General features: G+C 35.9%; 1 protein-coding gene across 5 annotated transcripts in view; it reads right to left on the bottom strand.

Annotated features, from left to right (window-relative positions):
* Positions 1-5,954: 5,954 nt before the first annotated feature.
* LRRC49 (leucine rich repeat containing 49) overlaps positions 5,955-24,894 on the bottom strand; it is a 44,734-nt gene continuing 25,794 nt past the window's right edge. For all 5 annotated transcript variants that reach the window (XM_071813856.1, XM_071813857.1, XM_065847208.2 and 2 more), the window contains 7 exons: positions 21,602-21,685; positions 18,324-18,475; positions 15,313-15,550; positions 13,868-14,053; positions 9,921-10,030; positions 9,123-9,276; positions 5,955-7,073 (listed from right to left, as the gene is read on the bottom strand). In XM_071813856.1, coding sequence (XP_071669957.1) covers positions 6,867-7,073; positions 9,123-9,276; positions 9,921-10,030; positions 13,868-14,053; positions 15,313-15,550; positions 18,324-18,475; positions 21,602-21,685 — 1,131 coding nt within the window. In that variant the 3' untranslated portion in view covers positions 5,955-6,866. The remainder of the gene's footprint in view (positions 7,074-9,122; positions 9,277-9,920; positions 10,031-13,867; positions 14,054-15,312; positions 15,551-18,323; positions 18,476-21,601; positions 21,686-24,894) is intronic.

Below are 24,894 nucleotides of genomic sequence, written 5' to 3'. Positions count from 1 at the left end.
AATCACTGGGAATCTTGCAACAACTTCAGTAGCGTCAGTTTTAGCTCACTAGTTACCTAGTTTAATTTTGCTTTTTTGATTATGCATCCTAATAAAGAGTATAAATAAATGCAAATACCTTTTAGAATCTTTAGCAGCATCTTGATTTGCGTTTAAATCTTATTACATCTGCAGAGGAGACATATGATAACACTGAAATAATGCAACATAAATAAAGCTTTGTAAACGATCCTGTGGATCATGAGAACTGTTAATCATCTAGAAATTCAATATAGAAACAAAACAGAGTTTAGACTCAGTTCTACAGCAAGGTGTAGCCTACACTATGTTACACTGGGGACATGGGGCTGTGAAAGGGGTAGAGAGCTACATCACTCACTTTTTAATTAGGAAAACCAAAGCAAATCAAATCCCTGGCATCTACAATTTCATGGAACAAGCTCTCCATTTCCATTTTTAGTCACACCTTTGTTTTGCATGCTTGTGGTATCAGATGTCCACAAATGGCTAAAAATATTCTTATAAAGCAATCCTATTTTTCATTCCATCATCAAAGATTAAACAGTATGTTGGGGAGACATTCATTTAAATTCCTGATGTTAAGTACTGTTCATAGTTTACATTAATTAATGAAAACAGCCAATCAATAAGAATGTCTTTAAATGCTCTTACTACTTTGAATAAACTAAATATAACTGGTTATATCAAGCTGGGGATAGGATAATCATTCCAATTAAAGCTATGATAACAGGCTTTAAAATAAAAAAGGACCTGATCAAAAGACTTAAAGTAATTAAAGTACTTAATTAACATGCTGCCTTTAACTTTGCATCTCTTGTTTAAGGCCAAAAATCAAATATGTTTTTGGCTATAATAAGTCCTAGTCTTGAAAGTCCTATTGTCTGTGCCAAGTTAGAAACTGAAAGCAAGCTGTAACTCTGTGCTCTTAGTTTCTTTCACCACTCTTCAGAATTATTTCTTTACTTTATTAGAAAATGTAGGCCCCTGAAGCCTAATGCAAATAGGCAGCAAATGTGACACATACCCATACAGAGCACAAACCACTGCACATACCCATGGAATCATAAAATACCAAGTTGGAAGGGACCACAAGTATCATCTGGTCCAACCTGTCTTGGCAAAAGCAGAGTTTAGACAAGATGGCCCAGGCCCCTGTCCAGCTGAGTCTTAAAAGCATCCGGTGTTGGGGAATCCACCATCTCCCCAGAGAGATTATTCCAATGGCTGATTATTCTCATTGTGAAAAATTTCCCTCTCACGTTGAACTGGAGTTTCCCCAGGAGCAACTTGTTCCCATTGCCTCTTGTTTTTTCCACGTGACTCCTTGCAAAAAGGGGGTCTCCATCATCTTTGTAGCAACTCTTTAAATATTGGCACGCAGTGATGACAATATCGTTTCTAAGTGTTATATAGTAGCTAATCAATGAACTCAGCATTTTTTTTATTACTGTAAAGTCATGGCTTCTCTACATATTGTTACGATTTCTTTCATCAAGTGTGAATTACATTAATACCACCATTACTTGGACAAGCAAGTAAGCTGTCTAGACTATGTGAGCATGTAACACAAACATAGCATTCACAGGCACAATTTCTTCACCACTGTAGTCTGAATTAACTTTACAATCTCTTGCCTAATGATATATTATAAATAGATGGAAACCATATGTCATTCCAGGCTATCTTCTCCTATGCCTAAGTGTTAAGTGCTCAGTATTACACACTGAAATGTCTTTCATTACCTTGATTCTTGAAAGGTATCATTCTCACTGCTTTGAAACCACTAGTGCTGTTTACGTTATCCATGTCTAGTATTCCAGAAAGAATGAGCTTGTTTATGATCTGCTCAATGTTCATGTAAAGTTCCAGATTTGTTTGGTGTAAAATTAAATACTGCTAACAGCAGCATTTGGCCTCTGGGGTACCCATATTAGTCAAACCAAATTGAAAGGAATAATTAGTCTGAAACTAGAAAGCATCACGGTTATGGATGTAGCAATATACTAGATGCCATCCACTATATAAAAAGTGAAGATTGCACACAAGACTTTCCTTAATAGAGAAATGGCTGCCTAACTAGCAAGATTGCAAGAAAAGGTGTGATTAAGCATTGTCACCCTGTTAACCAACAGATTACAGCACCAAGAAATCTGATCCTGCTGTCTTGATTACATCATTTTATACTGCATCAATGAACCAAAGTCCTAGAGCAACAATCAAGTCACCAGTTTGTATTTTCCAAAATGGAGAAAATAGGTACATGTAAAGGCCTCCTTAACTCAATGAATTCCCTAAGAAGGAGTACATGCTTGTCCTGTACGAATACATTTCTTGGGGATGCTGGATTTGGTATAAATATTCTAACCTGCTGGTTTCTAGTTTGTTTGTTTTTACACTCAGCATAATTTCATCAGTCAAGTATGTTTCTGTTTACAACACATTTATCTATAACTGAAAAAAACCAACCAAACCAAACAAAACAAAACAACAAAAAACCCAAAAACAACCCCTCCCACCGAAACACCAAAAAACCCCCACCAAAACCCAAACTAAACAAACCAAGCACACAAAACCCAGCAACACCAACACACCAAAACCAAACAACTCAGAACTTGAGAAGAATCAGTGTTTCTACTATTAAGAGTTCTTGATTCTTCATGAGGGCTTCCTGGTATTTGATACAATAAGCAGAAGCATCTGTCCACCCCAGCTGTACGCAGGTATGGCAGACGAGGTCCAACACACAGCTTGTAAAGAAATGCTGTTTTCACCACAGTAAACAGAGACAAGAGTTCCTCCCAATGAGCTTATCTATCTTCCCCTGAGAGCAGAAGCCTAGCAAAGCTAGCCAACAAAATTAGATACTTGGGTTGTATAAACAGTCCTTTAGACGCAATTTCTTTTAGCTCACCCTCAAGAAAATCCAGCTTTGGGGTGATGTGTGTAAGCAGATGCCGATTAGCCTTTTGTAAGACTGTTTAAATCTGCGTAGCCTACACTTTCTACTTTTTCGTATGCAAAAATCAAACAGTTTATATGCACTTCTGAGTAAAAGCAACTTTCCCACACCATAAAGCAAAGTGATAACTAGTCTCTTCTTTTTCCTCTCCTTGTTCTACATGTGTAACAAAACACCAGGTCTAAAAAATCCCCCAAAGACTGATGCTTCCAACTTAAACTAAAGAGAACAATAATTTCACTGAAACTGGACTTCAAGATGCAGCAGAACTTGCGTTGCGGGAACAGAACCATGTTCAAGTAGACTGCTTTCCCAATCAAAACAAATCGCTGTTATTGAGATTTTGAATATGTACACTGGCCTCCCAATGTTGCTGAATAATATGAAATAACAAGTATTTGTCTTAGCTGCTTTAAATAAACTAGCTAACAAAAGCCAGTTAATCCTGATGTGTCACTACAATAAAAGTAGCAACTGAAAGCATCAGTGTTTGTCACTGACAGCCTACAGCTCTGACTTCAAAAAAGAGAGTTGTCACTTGTCCTGAATTTGAGGTTGTGGACATAGACTGTGGACTCACTACTCTTTGCACAATAGCTTAACTTAAGGTGCACATGGCCAGCATTTTAATAAGTTAACCTTTTCATTATTATTATTTTAAATAGTTTACATCATAAAAGCATGACCATTTAAAGTAGTGAAACAAGATATTTCACCTTTATCATTGATCTACAGAGACCGGAAAACAAAGTTTTCAGCTATTTCCAGATTCAGATCTAACACCTGGTGCCAGGCAGTGGAGCAATTTTACCCACTTCACAATGCTCAGTCAAGACTTCTTCCCAGTACCCTTTTTTTTCCTTTAAAACTGACAGGGATCAGCTTTTTGTTTGCATCAAGTGAATCACTTCTCCCTTTGTTGCACTGTGGCAGCATATCCGCAGCTCTACTACTTTTTCAGATCCTATATCAAAAGGAATTGAAGAAATACAGCTCTTCATCAGCCTCCTTACTGAAGATCAAATTTCAGTTGCATAATAAACAGCGACTCTGTATGACATAATGGGGCCTTCATGCATGATATGGCTAAACTGGAAAAAAAACCCCACATCATTATCTGCACTTGCCTAGATATAAGGGAAATTTGTCTCAGAAAATGCTGCTTATACCACCTTCAAATTTTTTTAGGTACTCAGAAACTCCTTAGTAGGCAACTACAGTAGTATATCCCACAAGTCCGTACGAATTGCCAAACCACTTTGATAAGCACATAACACCTAGCACGCTAACTATTTTAAGATCACCTGGCTGCTTAAAATTCTCTGTATTCTTAGGTCTAACATCACTTTAGCCCACCATTCACTAGTTTCCTAATAACTAATAAAAATGTAAGGGTTTTTTGTTCCTACCGGTTCTATTTGAAAAACACATATGCAGCCCAACATTAATTTTTCCTTCATTTATAATAGCTGTCTAGCTACCCTTGCTTCAGGCATTTAGCAATTCTGTTATGAAACAGCTGCTATTAGTGAAAAAAGTTCAAACTGGCAGCATTCACAGACTGCTGGGAATACAGAGCATTTTAAGGAGATGTTTCTACAACTCGCAGTCAAAACCCCCTGATTCATTTCACTTAGTTTTTTCAAGACCCTACCTTAAAGCCTCCAATCAGAATCATGCTTCTAAAGCCTCAGTATCAGAAAGTCTGGCTTTTCTCTGGATTTTCCCGTGGAGAACTTCCTGTTCCTCTAGACCAATTCACCCTTCTTAAAACATTTTTTCCAGCCTTTTATTGCTGCTGAATCTGATTCAAAAGGGGCCCATCTGCTCCAGCTACATCACCAGGAGAGTTCTGCACTTTCACACAGCTGCTGAGGTTTGTCCCCATGCAGAAGCTGGAATTGCTCCACCTACCCCCTTCGCACACAAATGATGTAAAGGAACTGATGGATCCAAAAAAACTTCTACATGATCATTTCTATGCCGACTATTTCTATAATGTAAACTCTCCTTTTCTTACATTTTGCAGGGTCTTCATTTGTTTCCTTAATAAATGCACCATAAAGCTTGAGGGTACAATTTTCCAATAGCAAGAAAAAATAATCCTATCAAATACACCAATCTTACTATAAATTCCATGCAGCAGTTCAAAAAGCCTGGAGGGGTGACTCTTTCTATTAAATTCTATCAACTGCTGGAGCAGTTTCTTCAGGACTATCAACATTTCCTTAGAATTTAAGTGACTTAAACCTCCATTAAATTCCATAAAGATTGAAAATCAACTACCTGCAAGTATGCTTTAGAAGATCACATAACATAAACCCAATTGAAATTAAAGAGTATGCATGCCACTGTCAACCTGTAACACGCTTTGAAAGTGGATTATCTGACAACTCAGATGCACTAGCTTGACCTGAAAGTAAGCAGACTGTATATTCCAAAATACCTACAACCACGGACTCCTGCTGCTCATTCAAGGCTATTTTCAGGGCACAGAAACTTACAAAACTGTATTTGCATCTCTGCTCTGCCAGACAGTCTTGTCCAGGTAAAATTTAAAAATAAACTTAGTTTTGAGCCATAGAAATCCTTGCAGGAAGTTCCCTCTGGTTCTGAACATGTGTTTTGTATAAATGAGCTTAAGTTAAGTAAGATCAATTTGAGAAAAAGAATGCACAAAGCTTCTGGATTGTTTTAGTTAAGATACAATAGAACTATAAAATTAAGTTTAAATGGCACAGCTTTCTACCTGCATAAGAACACTAGCCATGGGAATCAGCTGGACTTGCTAACCATTCCTAAATTTAGTTTCTGGGCAGAAGCTGGCAAGGTGTTTGCAGTGGAAGTTATTGTACTATGGAACAGGTTTTGTTCCACCCATGCACAGCTGATTTTGAGGGCACATTGTGTCTCATCTCTTCATGCAGCATTAAGAAGCTTTTTCTTTGCACACAGTACTTCTTTACAGTATCTGTGAAGGGCAAAAGTGAAGAATTTATTTTTATTGATAACAAATACGAAAATTTCACGCAGTCACAGAAATTAATTACAATTTAACAGTAGCCATCAGTTTCCTTACCAAACGTAATGCATGCATTTTCGCTCATTTGACCTTGCCAAACCTCAAAAATGAATCATTTAGTAATCAAGAAACAAAAGAAATTATATTATTAACATATTTTAACAGACCACGAGTACGGTCTAAGTGAATATAACTCAAATTCATATTTTATCTATAATAACTCACACAAAATATTACAAATAAAACAAATGAAAAACAGTTGAAAACAAGTTTGGGCAATTTGTTCAGTTGAGAATTAGGCTCATTAATTGTTGATATACTGAGAACTGTGATACCATTCACATGAAAATGTGTTCTATAATCTCACAAGTTATACAACAACAATAATAAGTCTTAATCAAGTCCAGGGTGTAAAAATAATTTATTAGCTTTTGCTCATTAAAAAAAATGGCTACTATTCTCCATATTTTTTTTTTAACAGCAAACAGTCAAAAGGTGAAAATTGAAAAGTATTCAATAAAAAATAAGGCAGGCAGAGTGTAAATTTGTTCTTTAAAAATCAGTGCTCTAGCACTACAGAAGCAAAGGGTAGCAGAAAAAAATAAACAATAACTTAGCAGAACATGACAATCACCAAGTTACTTCTATGCTATCTCATTGCTTTAGCCAACGAAGCATTGTTAAAGCCGACTGCAAGTAAACTTTTATTTCAAAACTATCAAGAGTTAATTAAGATTTATAGGCATCCCTTTGGGAGGTGTGAAGTATGCCAGAGAGATGGTAATTTTACATTCTATTGTTTTAAGTTTGTAAAACATCACAGAATACTTAACCCAAAAGCTTGCAAGACAACAAGCCTTGACTCTACTGTTTTTGATCAGTGATCCGCTGTAAGCAGAGTTTCATGTAGGAATTTTTATTGCGTATTTCTATCACTGCATCTCTGACAAGCTCAATGAACATTTGAGGCCAGAGCTTCTGCAACGACTCATTTTTCATATTGATGTCAGCTGCTTCTTTCACTAAGTTCTCGATGTATGTCTGGCAAAATGTTTTTCTTTCCTTGATTTCCTGCATGGGAGAACCATTACACATTGTATAAGACAAAGGAAGAAAAGATTAAAAAAGAGCAAACCCAAAAACCACCACAAAAAATCTAATGAATTAAATAACAGTGATCAACAGTAATAGAGGCCATTGCACACTTTTTCCTGTTGGTTTTAAGTCACATGGCCCAGAGTCTAAGTCCAGCTACTATGAGTGTGGCCACAGAATCTTACTATTATTATATTAATAATATTCCTATTACATTCATTAATCTATCTGAAAGCCGCTTTTAGTAGTCATCTAAATAGCCTTTAACAGCATTATGATTTTTGTTGCCTTCTGGCACAGTAGGGAAAACTTACAGAAATTATTAAGCACCAGACTGCTTTCCTTCCTTCTCTCCCTCCCCAGCTTTTCATGATTAACGGTACATCAGTTTGAAATCGTATGTTTATCTACCTGCCCTAATTAGAACTAAGCACATTGTCACAGAAAAATATGCCAGTACGCATCCTTTCCACAGGCTCCATGATAGATTCTGGCAGCAACATGGTCCCTAACATGTACTGCATTAGATACTGAAGTAACCTGAACCTCTAAAAAAAATTATAACAATAAAATATTGCACTTCATGCAACTACTGGCTCCACTTTTTAGTCCCTCAAACGGTATTAATCCCTGTTTCTGTAGAGGTCCTATAAAACACCATAATAGCCTTTGAACAAAAAGTTCTGTTGGTGCTAAATATCTGACTAGTTTGATTTATGGCACTATTAAAAGTGTTAGGTCATGCTTCAGGCCATCAAAACAGAAGCTTCCTTAAGTAAGTGATAATGCAGAGAAAATACTTTCCAGCTGTTTGATCTAAAAAACCAAATTATTAATCAATGACTCAGTGTCATCTGCAGCAATAAACTTATTCAATCACATTTATTAAGTTAGTTTACTGCTGATGGGGAACTTGAATAGTATATTTTGCCTCTTACACTTCTCTTGTGACATTCTGTAATATCTGCTGGCACATACATAATGATACAACAAAGGGCAAGGTGTGAATGGCTGCAATGGGAAGAGAAAAATGCATATATTTAATGGAATGTACAAATACCAAGCTTATTTTATTATAGCACTTGTTCCCTGGTAAAGGAAGAGAGGAATGCCTCACTGTCTTACTCTATGCCTTTCAAAGTTTTAAGAGCTACTATCACCGCTTTTGAAATTAAAATGTTTTCTTAATTTAATCTCTCCACACATGCAGTCACTGTCTCTTTTTTACGCTATGGATCTGAGACAGCAAAACCACAATGCAATAACTGAAATCAGTATTTAATGAACTTGATTTAATTTCTTGCCATAGAGAATTCATATATTTCCACATAATCAAAAAGCAAATGACATGACAAATGTGGGAAGCAAGGCGCATACAGCTAGAACTCATGATGATTGCTCAGAAAGGAGATTGTGGTTGAAAGCAGCATGTTCTCCCTGGGAACAATTTCCCTCTGCCCAAGCAAAAGAGTTAGCAGATCAGAAAGGCAAAGTAAAACAAGCGTGACTGATGCACTTGTCTGAAACAAGCCAGCTTGCAATTTTATTAATAATTAAACCTAATATATTACCTAACTATTTATTTTCTTGTAGCTCATTTAAAAGGTAAGAAACAGCTCTTTCTTACTACAGCCTGTACTATATTAAATTTTGTCCAAAGGTGTTCTTCACTAATTCACTTGGGGATATACTTTCTGACTTTCTAATTCCATTAGAAAAATCCTAACATATGCAATATACATTTCTCTTTGCAAAGAACTGTGCTCACTTCTTACATTTCAACTAATGCAGGTACATCTTATTACAAACATAAGGCTTGTAGGTGAGAATGTACTTCTGAGACTGTGGCACTGTTCAGGAACCACTTCACTGAAGAAAGAAACTGACCATTATCCAGTATTCTGGCACAGATCAGTTAGATGAAATGTTTGATCATATGTGTAAAGATGGTAAGCGGTAACATTTTAAAACCACCGTTCTCAATAGCACAACTGAAATTTCATATAAAGATAATTACATACTTACCTCAAGCTTTTCCACGTGAAAGTCCTTTGTTGTGTAATTCAACATTGCTCGAGTTGTGCTTTCACTTCCATTTCTTCCATTATCACTACTTTCCTCACTCCCAGTCCCAGATTTCTTCCCCTTTCCCTCCAGCAGATAATGGAATTGCTTCACTCTATGAAAAGATATTTAGAGTTTTAATTATTGGAAAACTTTTAACATGCAGGTGTTTGTGAGCTTTTTTTTCTTGAGCTTTCAACTTCATTGTATCCTCACGTTACTCAAAATAAAGGACTCCATTTATTCCTCCATTAATTTGCTTCTATACAATTGACTTTTTGACATATATGACATAGTGTCTCCTAAATAGGAAGTCTTGCAGCTTAAGCGTTTATTAATTATGGATCTATAGAAGACTAAAAATAGTATTTTGAGCAACTTTTTTCTTACAGCACCAACTCTTACATCTGTTAACTGTCATAGTCACCCACTATAAAATACCCACTAAAAGTAGTCAGTCTTCATTGCAAAAGTCCATAAACGTTCAACAATATCAGTACAATTGGAGAACTAAACGAGCAGCGCGTTTGTGTGCACGTGCCTTTTACAGAGCAGACTTCATACAACTTCTGTGAAAACGTCTGGCTACACAAATCAGGAGACGCTAATATTTCTGCGATACGCAGAGAACCTACCTTCTGTAAGATGTTGTTTGTGACATTTCTGTCTTCCTACCTAGAAAGAATTTATCATGACTGCATGCAAAAGAATCACACAATATGAACTGAACTGGAATTTGTCCAGAACATTGTATGTTACCTAGATTCTCCGAATAATGAAAGCATGCGATAATGCGGCAGCTCAGAAGATGCTACATATGCCAGAATGCCAAAGAGCCTTTCTGCCATTACAATGTCATTTTCGGTAATCTGTGAGGGAAGAGGCAGAAAGGGGAGGAAAAAGAAAAAAAGCTGAGCTTCAAAACTGGCACATTCATATTTCATTACATATGTACATTGAGTATTAACTGAAATTTGTTATACAGGACACTGCATGCAGATCTGTTCCAGGCATATCTTCAAAATGTAGATTTGCTTTTACTGGCAATTTAAACGTACTTAAAAAGAAACCAAATGAGGTACTTGTGCTTGTTTTATTTCCTGTAATTCTGGAACCTTTAATGTATACACATGCTACCCTGTGCTTCATTACAGTCTTCATGAAATGTGGAGTTTTATAACTATTTCTTACATTGAATATCTGAAGGCCAGACATATTAATTCTGCTCCATACAGCCTGCACTTACAGAAGGTCTACTGGAAAATTTCTGATCAATTTATGCTGGAGGAATGAAAAGATTCTGGGCACCCAATGTTGAAAAGATAAGTTACAGTCTCTCTTATTTTGGCAGCATCATAGAGAAGGCTTTATAGAAGACTAAAAAAACCCCAAAATAACTGTTCCTCCATTACACTTAGTGAACATTAAATTACAGATGTCTATTTAAGCTAATTTTCAGGATTAATTTTACAGATTTCAATTTTGTATAAAGAAGGTGGAGGGGTTTTATTTTTTTGGTGGTTTTTCTTGTTTTTTGTTTGTCTTGGCTCGTAACCTCTGGAGACCATGGCCTGTTTCTCCTGCCCTGATGGCCAGACTGCAAACTGACTTCAACTGCCAAAAGTTTGCTGGCACAGTTTCTAGACTCCTGGCTTTCCAGTGAGTGCAGAAGAAATCTTTATGATCATCTAAATCTGACCTGGATAACACAGGGTAATGAAACTCACTCAGTGACTTCTTAACTTCTGGATCAGATTTAATTTCTGTTCATCTTGTATTTTTTGAAAGCAATCCATTATTAAGTAAAACTTCAATATTCACAATATTTACTGAGTACTTCCAGACAATTTCTGTGTTCTGTATTATTAAAATGTGTGAGTATAATGGAATTTTTATCCAAATTAATGTGATGTTACCATATCTTTGTTTATTGTTTATAGACTATACAATCTACCCTTACCTAAAGTACAGTGCAACAGCATAACACTGGGAGATATTCACCACAGAAAACACAGGCCAGTAAGTTGTAAAGTCAATTTCATTTTCACAGTGTTTAGATTTTCCCTTAAAATTAAATAAGCGTTACTTAGTAGCCTTGCTGAACAGTCTGTTAACAGAAACAAAGTCTCAAACAAAGAAAGCAGAAGGCAGCTAGGGAAACAAAGACCATTGCAGGCAGAAATGTCTGCTGGAGAAATAAGCGATTTTAATTTATTTATTTATGTTAAGAGAAGCATAAGGACCAGGTCAACAGAGACAGCAACACTGAATACACTCTCTAGTTCACAGAAACTCATGTTCTCTCTCTTACTCCAGTACATTGTTTGCTCCATTAATCACAAAAAGGCTATAACGGTAATATCACATAAACCTAACTCTATTATTCCTGCTTCTCGCCAAGTGCAGCAAACAGGCCCCCATTTGGTTAATGTGATGCATCTGTTACATCGCACACCACACTGCTCGGTGTAAAGCATTTTGTAAAGTTCAGTAACTTCAAACCTTGACAGCTCCTCATGAATCTGAGATTACTATCACTGGGAAAAAACTTCAAATAGTGTATCTCAATGAAGAGAATTTGCTTCTTCACAGTTAGTAAATGTAACAGTTTGACCAAGGAACAAAGTCATTGATAGAGGGAGACGAATACTCAGTTTCTAGCCTGGAATAAAAATGGAACGGAAGGGGGAGGCTCGGGAGAAAATAAAAGCTTCCTGATACAAATTTTTTTCAAGTCTTAAAAGTCCTAGGGTTATGTGATTTATTTAGCTTATTTAGTTAGTATATATCGCTTTTACTCCCCAACTGTATGCACCTCAGAGCCAGCAACACAACAGTCTTCACAAACATCGCACACAAATAATTATCAGAACAGCAGAATATGCACATTTCCCTTTCTGTCATCTGAGATTATTACTTAGGGCAGATCTAAGGTCTGAGAGCACATTTCTTTACACTGAAACAGGATTTTCTACTACTGATTTTCAAAGGTTACATATATCTACAAAGCTGGATGCCATGACTTCTGCTGTAGACTAATGAAAAACAGTGATCAGAGTGCTTCTCTTTCTTCTGCTTGGCTATGACACTCTTCAAATGATTAATGACACTAGGAAAAAAATTCTGTGTGCACATCTTCATATAACATGGTCTGGCTGAAAGTTTGTTGAGGATGAAAATGTTCTTCAGTCATACGTATTCAAGATGTGATATATGCCCTACACAAAAAGCATGCTGTGCTACATGTAAATCCACTTACTAAATTCATCCCCAAGCACTATTAAAATCAAAGTTTTTCTTCAAAGTTTGAATTTGTTGACCTGAAGATCATCACAAGAACACAACCTTCATTTATTTCCCCACCTCCTTATTTTTGTTTTTAAAAATCAACTGTGACGGGCATTTTTTGTGAGGTACTAAATTCAAAGTTATTTGAAAGTTCTTGTGGGATTCCTGACTATCCCTTTTTTCTTCTTTTCCAGATACTGTGCTGTTGGAGTGAGTCATATCTGCCTTCATCCTTCATCTGTTCTCATCCTCTCCCTGGCAGTTAATTCAGGTGAGCTCTAACCCACTCCTGCTCTTCCGTGCAACTAACACGTGTTTTACAGAACTAAAACCAAGTAAACCACAACATTCATGCTATGGCTGTATCAGATAACAAGTAAAATATGTAATCCAAAACATATGTGATGATGACAACCAAATTAAAATACCAGACCTAAACACTAAGCTATGTATTATTTTTGCTCTAACTTAACTTCTATTACACCACTCACTTGGTGTTGAAAATTGAATGCACATTCAAAGACCATGTTGCATTGTAACTACTCTCACTCCCTTTATGATCAAAGCCCAAGTATAAAATAACCATTTCATATGCTTGAGTAAATGTAAAGGGTAATACTAAGTACAAAGAACAGCAATATTATTGTCCTAACTTTCTATTTATTTAAACATAAAACACATACCCAACAGAAAACCACACACTAACGATCTTGTACAAAGCAAGGAGAAATGCAAACAAAAAACCCACAAACACAAAAACCCCCAAAAAAACAAATCATCACACCACAGAAAAAAATATCTGTTTGACAGACTTCTTCCTGTGATAGGTTTAAAGAACAAAATACGATTTTAGCTACATTTTGTAGCACTGGAAAATACAAACAATCATATACTGGAAATTACTAAGTAGTCTATCAAATGCACATTTTTTCACAAGTATTCAATGTCAGCACTATGGTTGTTTTGAGCATAGTAAAGAAGTGCCTCTTAAAACCAAGTAAAATCATGCAGGTTTTGTTGTTCTTAATTTTGTTCCATGATTTTTTTTTTTTCTGAAACACATGCAGAAATAATAATAAAAAGTCTTCCCTTCAGGTAAATCTCAACCACTCAGGTATAGATTTGGATTGTCATTTGCAATTGCAAACATATGAGACAACACATTCTTATGGTAACTAAGAATTTTATCAACTTGGCTAATTCACAGTGCAGTTGGACTTAAATGCAAAGCACAAAAAATTCTATGGTGAAGTCCACTTAATTTCCAGCCCCCCTCGCACCCCCCCTCCAGTACGGAAATGATACTGACAGTTTTCTGCTCATTTTATTAGCAATTAATCCACTTTAAAAAAAAAAACAAACACAATGCTAATTTCTCTTGTAAGCCCAATAGCAAGAAGGACACCACACTGTCCTACCTTTACTCCATTTATCTTCTGTAGATTAAAATGGTTCAGTCTGAACAGAACATAATATTTCCACAAAGTGAAGCTGACAACCGGATTTCCCTGAGGATCAACTGTCAGCTGTTCAAGGCGATGCATCTGGGCTAATGCATTGAATTGCTGCAGTGTCACAAGATTCGTCTCCTTAAACTTCAGGTGCTTAGAAAACAAGTCAAACCACAACAAATCAAATAAGGAAACAAAGAGTGAACACAATGATGCCTATTTTGTGCAACCCAAATCTTTCTCAAACTCAGTCTTCAGGTCTGATGAAGCAACTGAGCTCACTTCATTTGAGGTCTTTGTAGCAAAACACATCAATGTATCAACCAATATATTACATATATTTAGAAATGTCAACATTACAAGCCCCTAAGTAATTTATAAACCCTTTAGAAACAGCACTAATATTTTCAATATTACAACAAGCAGTGATACTCTTGAGCAATGTTGATTTTAATTCTGCAAGTAAAGCAACTGCAACATCCACACATAAATACAGTGAATGTTTTTAAATATTCTGCTTTTTTGGCCATAGCAGGCTGGCATTAAGTCACACCCTGCTGTTTCCTTGAAACATGCCCTAGGACAGTGCTCCTGTGAACACAGTACATTTGGCTACACAGTAGCATTGAGGGAAGGGGTAGGAGGAAAAATTGATGGTGAAGATAAAAACTTTGTTGAGATTCTGCTGTTCCCCACAATGAAACAACTGTTTCATTGAGACAGAGAAATTTGCCTTAAGCTCCCCACCCATTTACCTATCTCAATTAAACCATTAAGTTCTGTTAAAACCTTAAAAAGAAGCAGGGAGCTCAAGAGGCAGATCATCTGAGTAACAAGTTGCTTTATCTATCACTGTTTTATTATTTACTTCAGAACAACTGATCTAAACGTCCAAGAATAAAAAAAAAGAAGTACTAAAGTAACGTCTCATTTATGTTGTTTTGCTTCATCAAGAACTGAGGAATTCCAAGAGCTGTACTAATTTAGCCAGCTATTCCCTTTGAATTTTACTCCTCTCTTTTTATCCTATCAGCTATTTGATCTTTGGACTCACAACACAAATGAAGCTCTCCTGATAGCATGTATCCATAAAAATATTTTAGAATACTATACTGTATTTACATATCATTTTTGCAAGCAAAAAATAATCAGCTAAGTCAAAGAAATTAAGATAAATAATAACCAGTCTGAAAAAAACCCACTATCCTGTGTGAGAATCTAAATTAAAATCTTGATTTTTAAGAAGTAGCAAATTAAAGTTCAAATTGTAGGATAATACCAAGCAAATATGTAAATCAAAAATGTACCTATTTATATGAAAGCGCTCAAGGGTGACTATGCCAAAATAAGGTTCTATTAGAGAATACACGTTCCATAGCTGTTCACACAGCTGAAATCTGAGGCCTTCTTACCACAGAATTAGGAAATTTTATCTTCAGTTTTGCTAACACTTGAACAATTTCATCAAATTCTATGAACATGAAGGAGACTGTGATGATGACTCCAGCTGTCTGAACACTCCAGTTTCGATCCAGGCACTCCAGTGCCCCTGCACCGTACAGGCAAAGGGTGTCGCCTTCCACTTCCACTAAATGAGACTCAAGAACAGACAAGCCTTGTACTGCACTGCTCAATATTGTATCAAGTGACCTGTGGAGGAAATAAAAACGCAGTCATATGAAAGAGATTATTTTGAGACAGGAACATCACTCTATTTAATGACAGTTATTTCATTTACCAAAACCAAACTGTCAAATATGATTGCATTTCTCAGCATTCATTCATTTGCATACCAAATCTGGTTCAGAAACATGAAGGGCTGGAAAATCCTCTTTTTGTCAAGTAACATTGCAAATATTCTACTTCTTCAGCAGAAATGCTCTGGGTGTATTTGAGTTGGACAGGGCAGGGGGTAATCTCCTTAAAAGCTTTAGCTCAGAACGTTAACATACTTTATTTCTTTAGATATTTAAAACCAACTTCAAACAACAAATTTAATCAAGCAACATCACCTTCATGTTCTGTTTGCATATGAAACGTAAAAGTTACAACATGAGTAATTGCTTTAAGAACAGACCAGGATAACCAGTCCAGGATAATGGGAGTCACAATACTGAACAGTTGGGTGGGTTTTTTGTTTTGTGCAGGGGGTTGTTTTGGGTGTTTTTTTTTTTTTTTTCTGGAAAAAGAGTATCATTCTTTCCTCAAATCCATATGTCATATTATCTCATCAGGACTCATTATTCTGCTTAGAGTTGAGAAGAATGTATGGCTTGTTATCCTCACTTAATCCTTAATTAATAGGGATGGATAAGTATTTATTTAAAATAATGTCAGCTTTCCAATTCACTAGAGCAATTTTAAAATCAAGCAATACGTCCATGTATTCTCAACTCTCATCTCTTTGTGTCTTAATTCCTAGCCGATAACTCAGCTGACTGGACCTGAAGTGCACAGACAATTCAAGATGAGCACAAATCACAGGTTGAGGCAGTTGCATAACAATTGTTACCATTCTATTCTTTACTACCTTCCTAGTATTTTTAACATATTTTGCTTTTTTGACTACCAGTGATTGGTTGACTGACGTTTTCTTGACAAAAATCAAGCAAAACTCTACGATTTTAGTCTTTACTGGAAATGTTGAGAGCCCATCACTTCACATGTGAAGCTGCAGCTACTTATCTATGCTGATTTTCACCTGCCATTTTAGTGCTTACTCACTCATCTTGAAAGTATCTTCTGAAATTCTTCACTATTACAAAACATAGTAGTAGATCAATGTCAGTTTTAACTCAGGGGGGTTAAAAAGCTTCAAGGCAAAAAATGGCAGTGTTATCTACAGCTTCTTAATTATAAGACACATTGCAACATCTTCATTAATCTGTTTAAACTGATATATTGAAGTTAGTGATAAAGATCAGTATCACACTTTCATTTCTCTAACCAGTCCTAAGAAAAAAATATTCCAAACCCGAGTCTCCAATTCAGAAAACCAAATGCACTGTAATTTGTATAAGAGTGTTATATGTAAATAAAGCACATGGTTTATTTTGTGAACATCTGGGGAGGGTGAATTTGATGTTTCATTAAAATAACCACTTGGATTTCTATAACAAATTTTACAGGTGTTAAACTACAAAAACTTTCACAAGCCCATCAAAACAGACTTCATACATTACATTTTATTACTGTTGATTTGGCAAAAACATCCTAATATACATGGTCAGGAAACTACAAGGAATAAACCAACTTTAGTCACTGTATCCACCATAAGCAGAGATCACAATTACACCAAGATCTTTTCTACAACTCCATGGAAAAAGATCATTTCTCAAGCAATGAGAACCTGTTCATTGGCAGGACAATGCTCAAGCTACCATAATTACATTGACTTGGTCACACAGGATGATTACTAACAATTAAATTGTGCAGAAAACAAGGAGCCAACAAGCAGTGGTTGAACATATGTCTGGGGGAAAGCTTTGGAAGCACAAGAACAAAAAGGATTATAGAAATTTAAAAGTGCTAAGAAAAAATACAGTTTCAAAAGATGCAGCACTCTACTAGAGATAAAAACCTGGTCTGGCTAATACCAGACTGAACTCAGACGGGTTCTGTTTGTGAGAGGCAAAAACGTCCTACCCACACCTGACGTTTCCAGTGCTGATCAGGCACAGCAGGAACCTGGGCTTGCTCTTGAATTTGGGCAGACTAATTTTTCAGGCTTTTGCCAGGTTGAAAGTGTGCTACTTTGGTTTTAGCCAATCCAATGCACACATTGCTCATTGAGTTCTACATTTGGTTTTTAAATTATACAGAATGCCAGATGGCCACTGTTTAGATGCAAATAAGCAAGCCACAAAGTGTATCACAAAAATAATATATTTTAAACCAACAATACAAAAATTATCTTAGCAAAAATTAACCTAGGAATAAAACTAAGTCAAAGAACAGCTATTGTTAAAATAGCCTGAGTATGAAAGCAGTCCAATGAGAGATGCTGCTGTTCAAACTAAGAACGTAAATTCAACACTCAGTTTATGAAACCTGTTGATAAACAACATATCCTCATTTTGTTCAAGTGAAGGCAGCAATCTTAGCTGTTAAAAAAGTGAACAGCCTTAAGAAGGTTCAAGAATTCATATTTAATATTTCTTGCAAACATGAAGCCATCCTTTATTTAGCAAAATCACAGAATAACTTAGCTTGCACTTCTTTAGTCAGTTAGTTGCTGTTGCATTACTTATTAATATACATTACGTGTTGCTAATGGTCAACAGCTTTAATCACAAAGTAAAGCTCCTTTCAGGATTGATTTGGATATATTACTTTTGATATTAAAATACAGTGAGATCTCAGAGGTGAGAAGTAGTAACCTGGAATGTAAGACATGAACAAGAAGGATTTCCCAATAAAATACCTGCTTTCTTCAGGAAATACATATGCAGCACTGCCATTGATTTGACACGGCTCGTTATCTTTATCTTGGTTTAAAGAAGCCACAAGAGCTATTTGATTCTGCTGTATCTCCCACTGACGAGCAATATTACAAATCGTTAACCGTTTCTTTTCCTGAAACAATATAGAAAAGTCATAATTAAGTTATGACAGTGCCGTATCAACACACTTATTTGTTCTGAAAGAAATATGCTGCTTAATCAAAACGTTTTAAGCTGAAGAAATGATAGTACTGGTTGGTGGTTGTGAACTAAAAATCCATGCGTCATTCTAGTGCTACTTTGCATAGCTGCCAGTAATCAATGATTTCACAAAATTTGCCATAACACAAACAAGAAAAGTAACAAAAACCCCACAACTTGTGAAAGAATGAAGTTAAACTGTCTATTTTGGATAAGCACAGAAGTCTCATTTTGACAGTCTGGAGCTGCTTGTAATTCTCCTCTCACAAAACAGGGCAGACTGCTTGTACTTTTCTCCTTGCTGCCAGAGTGACCCCAGCACTTCAGCTAAGAAAATTATGCAACTGCTCTAAGTCTCAGCAGTAACCGCAACATACTCTGTGGGAGGGAAAAAATGTTATTTTCTGAAACGGGAAAAATAAATTTTGTAAAAACAGAGTATGAAATTACTTCTGTAGTAGATGCAAGGACTACAACAAACCTAAGTTCAAATATTTTGTAGTAGTTTTTTAAAGTAGTTTTTATGTTCTAAATGGGTCTTATCAATAAACCAGTATTTCAGAAGTCTATTAAGTACTTGTTCTTGTATAGTGATGTAAATCCTGCCAATTACCTATGATTCTATATATAGATTATTATTCTAGTGTATGATATAGGTACACTTTGAAAGGTTAAAGAACAAGGTGTTTTTGAAGAGTTCAGCTGCCAGCTCATGAGCTCCTATCAAATGAAAACTGCACAACATAAATAATATCAAAGGGTAACTTCATTGATAGCTTCACTTCATTGGGTTTCTGCGAGCCAGACATAATTGTCTGGGAGTCAGTCATCTCACCGGTACACTGCTCCATGTCACAGAGAGCAGGGCAAGTTGAAATAATCACCATTTTCTTCCAATCACATTAAAGAAAATACTGTTTGTTCTGGAGGGTGAGGGTCTCCTCATCACCTCTACCGCTCCGTCAGCCCTCGGCTGGGGGCTGCTGGTTCCTACTAAGCTTAGAAAACTTCCAAGAATTCACTTTACAAAAAGCAAGTTTTAGAAGTGTGAAGAATCTGCTAGCAATAACTATTTATTGTTCCAGTAAATACTGAGTTCAGCCTCTGCTGGAAAAGAATTATATTCTCTGTACGTTTCAAAGTACATTTCGAACTTTCCCCAAGGAGGGGGTTTTAAGCAATTAAAAAAATAGCCTGGAAAAAGAGAGATGGAGAAACTCTGCTATTAGGGTAGGTAAGTATCAGCAAGCGACGCAATGAATACAGGAAAACAGCAATTGTTTGCTACTGAATGAGCACTCAATTTCATTTACACTGCAGTGTACTTTAAGAAACTTTGGAGAGAAGTGACAACAAAAATTGCAGAATATGATTCACTAAATATTTTCTTCCAATTTAACCATGAAGAAGATCCTATAGTTCACATATTTTTTCACTGGGCATTTTATCTATGAGCAGATTCAATACTTTCAATTCAAATGTGCTGAACAAGTAAAAGAAATCAGAATCGTAACATACAAGAGTATATTTACAAAGATATACAAAATCACCAAATTGTGCAAAAGATGTTGGTGCTTGCCTCTTACAACACTTAACTACTTGAAGATAAGAAAGATACCTCAATTAAAATACAAAATCTACAATTTAATGTTGAAATCTGAGGAACAATAGCATTATACATTCAAAAGATATATTTTTTTATTTCCAGTGGAAGTTTCCACTAGCAAAATGCACTGAGGAATCTAGGCTGTCAAGCCAGTATCTGTGCTACAAGGAAACATTACATATATGGTTAAGAACATGAACTACAAATAAACACTTTCAATATTATTTATTTCCTATTTCTTTATGTTGCTAAGAACTGGCATCAAAACTTCAAACCTGAAGACATTTTAAATGCATCAGTGTATTACAGGAGAATAAAATAAAAACAACCAAAAAAGCCCACACCCAAATGGCAACACCAAAAAAACAAAGACACTATTTAAAAAAAATACTGTATATAAGACTTTTTAAATATATATATAAAAATCTAAAATTAAAAAAAATATGCACAGATACAAATACACAGGAAATCAAAACATATTTTTAGGTATTAGACATAGAATTTTTTTTGTCCATTTATATATTTAGGTTCTTGAGGTTTTTTCTATGTACTTAAAATGTCTCTTAATACACTGGTAGCATACTGTGTTGGATTCTTTTTCAGAGTTACACACATTTGCTACACTTCTACAGCTTCCTGCAAGTTTTTTCAGTCTAATCCCCTTAATGAAACATGTTTGCACCTAGGCAACTTCACAACATGGATACACTAATGCTTGTTTGTCTGTCTCTGAAACTGTAAAAGCTTTCTGTATAACCATTACTAGATGACAAAAAGAAAATGACGAAAATGCAGAAAAGAAAAATGATGGAATGCAGATACTCTTAGATCCTTGAATTTTGGTCTCCTATTAGCAACACAGGTTATTTGGGCCCCAGCTCTGTAAGATTATTCCTGAGTGCTCCTCAGTCTGCCCTATCAGAGCTGCTCCATCTTATGCATGTGAGCATTCACCAGGCCCGGTGGGCTGGCAGGTCAGCGTTCTTCTGAAAAACACAACAGCTGGAGTCTGGCTGCTGCTCTGATGATTGCTTAACTCCTTCTACAAAAAGGAACAACAGGAAAGAACGAAGGAAAAACTACTTTGGAATACCCTGTGTGGCAGCAGTTAGAGCACTCATTTTTTCATCCGAAACAGCAGAGAACAAGTTCAAGGTATCCGAAATCACTGAAAAGTCTGGATTTACTTTTTCTGTGCATTTATGACAGTGAATTTTGCCATCCTTTTACTATGTCACAAGCATGTATTCAACTTGGGTTTTTTACTGAAGTGTAACTTGCATGGTTGACTGAAGAGAGTTTCAGTTGTGGGGTGCACTGCTTAAGCTGTAAAAACAGACTTTAAAGAGACAGAGGCATATTGGGATTTGTAAGAACTACAGAAAAATATTAGGGTATAGGTTATTGCTGTAAACTGGCTTACAGTAAGCTTAGAACAGTCGTAGAATATACCTTAAGCAAGGCCTGTCTATGGCTTTCACGCTTCCTTTCTTCCTCCTTCCTTGCTGCAACAGATGCCATACGTCTTTCTTCTTCCTGGATGAAAAAAGAAAAACAGCCTCAAAAAAGGAGGAAATAATCAGGTTCTAAAAAGATTTAGATGCAAATACTCAAGATGAAGCCATTTAAGAATGGCATTTGTAAAGCTCTTTGAAAAAAGTATAAAGCATATGGGCAGTATGACACCAACAAATTTTTAAATATTAGCAGTGCACTGTATCTTCGCAGTAGTTTTTGCAATTAGTAGGACTTGCTATAAGAAAAGACATAGAGTGAATGAGCCAAACTCTATTTATTCTTGAATCATAATCCAAGATGGTTTTTTCTCATTATACACTGCTTCCAGGGGCTTACTTTTCTCAATCAGCAAGAGAACTTCAGAAGAAAATAGTATTTTCAAAGTTAACTATAGTACATTATAATTATTTCTGATCAATAAGAAGTTTCAAGAAGAAAGCCACTGATTCCTAAATAATGAAAGTCATGTAAACCAAGATGCTTATTTTTCCTGGTACAGCAACTTAATACTGCAATACAACCATATTAGGTTGAATGCTCCCTGTTTACAGAAGTCTAAACACTCTCACAGCAAAGTATTTTTAGAATATGTATTTTCCAAGTAACAAAAGAAATGTTCACTATGAAGTAAAAAGTGTAGAGTCTTTCCAACACAAATATTTGGGAAGCGTACTTATTTTGATTTACTTCACATGCCATTTGGGTGTTTCTATTAAAGTATCTTCCCAGAACATAAAGAAAGTGTTTTCATTTCCTTCAAAATAGCCCCTGTCCCAACCTTTTCGTTTTCCAAAAAGTTTTGTGTTAAGAAAATTAACAAACAAAAATGAACACAAAAATGATGATGTTTTCACATCATCAACCATGAAGACATATGGATATGTCAAAACCTCTACATAAACACAACATGCTATGTTTAGAGCACTGTAAGAGCCCCCAAGCACATGGCTGAATGCTTCCTGGAAGATAAAATAAAACAGGAACTTTGCACTTAGCATCCTAAGTAACATTTGCAAGACAGAACTTCCAAAGTATAAGAAGTAGGGTTCACACAGCAGACTTACTCTCACCTGTGTACAGCCCCCTGAAACCCACTGACATACCATGGCTTTTGACATCAGTCTGCAAGGTGATTAAACAACAAACTTCCAAATTGTTCCTCCGTGACTTTAACCTACTATACATACATTAAACAATGCAGACTAAGGCATGAGGCTTTGGATACAGTAAACTTCTCTAGCCCAACTACATGCAAGAATTTCCCTGGAACACTAATGGGAAAGCCTAGGTTTTTAAAATTTTTTTTTGGTCCTTTTTAAATTCGTTTTTGTTTTGTTCTGAAAGCAACTTCTGGCCTTTTGAGGGTGAAGTTTTTTTGGCTGCTTCTCCTGCTACTGGGCTTTTCAGTTCTTTCTGAACAGGGTATTAACCAAGTAGCTGGTGTCATAGCATTACAGAATGGTCCAGGTTAGAAGAGACCTCAAGAGGTCACTAGTCAATGTTAAAAGGAGGATCAACAATAAATAAATAACTAAAACCACATACAGATATAGGCCTTCAACATCCCAGTACAACAAAATACCACACAATGAAACCCAGTACCTGAACAGGACAGTTCAGAGTGAGACTATGAAAATCATGAAATAAACCCACTGCAGGTTTATGTCACAAATACAAATGTGTAATTAATAATGCAAAATAGAAATGTGCTGTTCCTCCACATAGGACAGAAAAATGTTAAGAGCTAAAACCATGACCCTCGTGACAGCCGCTTATCCAAATTACATGTTATAGTGTAATACATTTGCATTTACTTAAAAAAAAAATGAAGTCTTAAAATATAAAATATAAATGCTAGCAAACTACATTAGTGACGTCTTTCCATAGAAAGAGGGTTAGAGTTGTTCTGGACTTTTTAATTTTCTAATTAAAATTTTTTATTTGACCTTGAAGTTATGCTTTTTAACTTGGCTTCTTAAATAAACAAGCTTTTTACAACTTCAGTGTCTTATTCTTCTCTAATGACTTCTCAATGCATTGAACACGTAAAGTAACTTAAAGTATGTTTAGAAGTATCACATTAAGGGTTTTTTGATCCCTAGAAGTTTGGTTATTTAAAATTGGTATGTAGAAAGAAGAGAAATGTAAACTAGTTTTCCCACCAAGGGAGAAGCAGCAGAAACCATCCATTCTATTTGGCAGAAAACAGCTGGCCAGTCATCATAGACTCCACTCGAAACTAACCAAGGTATTGTTGTGTTTCACACTGGAGGAGAACAACAAAATGACACTAATCTATAAGAAATTAGCCCTCATTAACTTTCCTCTATTCAAAACAACCGCCCCCCCTGCCCCCAAGCTTTAACGCAAACATAGCAAAGTTCCCTAATTCAGTTCTCCCAGCTTCCAGAAATCTCTATCTTCTATCCCCAAGCCTTCCTCTAACGCAGTCCAAATGACACTATCATCTATCCATGAGGGCCTACTGCCCTCATTTGAGTCAGTTCAGTATACAAGGAATAAACTAATGCAAACTACATTCTAACAGGAGTCTTCTATTAAACTGAATAAGACTTTTTTCTTGATCAAGAGTTCACCCCATTTACAGACATTTAAAACATACTGTTTCTTTTACAAAATAAATTGGTTCAGCCTAAAAAGAAAATATATCCTATTTCCACACAGTATTCAGAAAGTCAGAATGATAGAGAAAACATCTGAATAAAGATCAAAGGCCAAATCTACTTTTTACAGAAATCGAATCCACATACGTTTCTTGACTAATCTTACACACCACATACAATCAATCTTGAAAACGTTACCCACCCAACCCCCCCAAACTACAAAGTTATGAAACAAACCCATTAATAATCTTGTCACACCTTTTCTTCTCTTTTAGCTACAGCTCTTTTAAAATTTTTTTCCATCTCACTTTTCTTTTGTTCCCCTCATTATTCTACTGTCTGTAACTGTTTAATCTTTAAACCAAACCTTGCTGGACAAGGTGGGATGCTTTTCCAGAAGGCCAACATGTCAGAGCAAAACAAAAGTACTTGGATATCCTCTTGTATGTTGAAATTTCCTCCATTTATTAGTTCTCCACTTCCCATCTAAAAACTAAATGGCTAAGAAGCCATCTTCACAAATAAGAGAAAAAAAAAAAAAAAAGAGTGGGGGATACACTTCCTAAAGAAGCAGAAGTCTCATTTTCTGCAGTGAGCTTTGAG

The sequence above is a fragment of the Patagioenas fasciata genome, chromosome 12 (assembly GCF_037038585.1).
Source record: "Patagioenas fasciata isolate bPatFas1 chromosome 12, bPatFas1.hap1, whole genome shotgun sequence".
Classification (NCBI taxonomy): domain Eukaryota; kingdom Metazoa; phylum Chordata; class Aves; order Columbiformes; family Columbidae; genus Patagioenas; species Patagioenas fasciata.
Note: the sequence above shows the minus strand (reverse complement) of the source record. Positions and strands in the feature narration are given on the sequence as shown.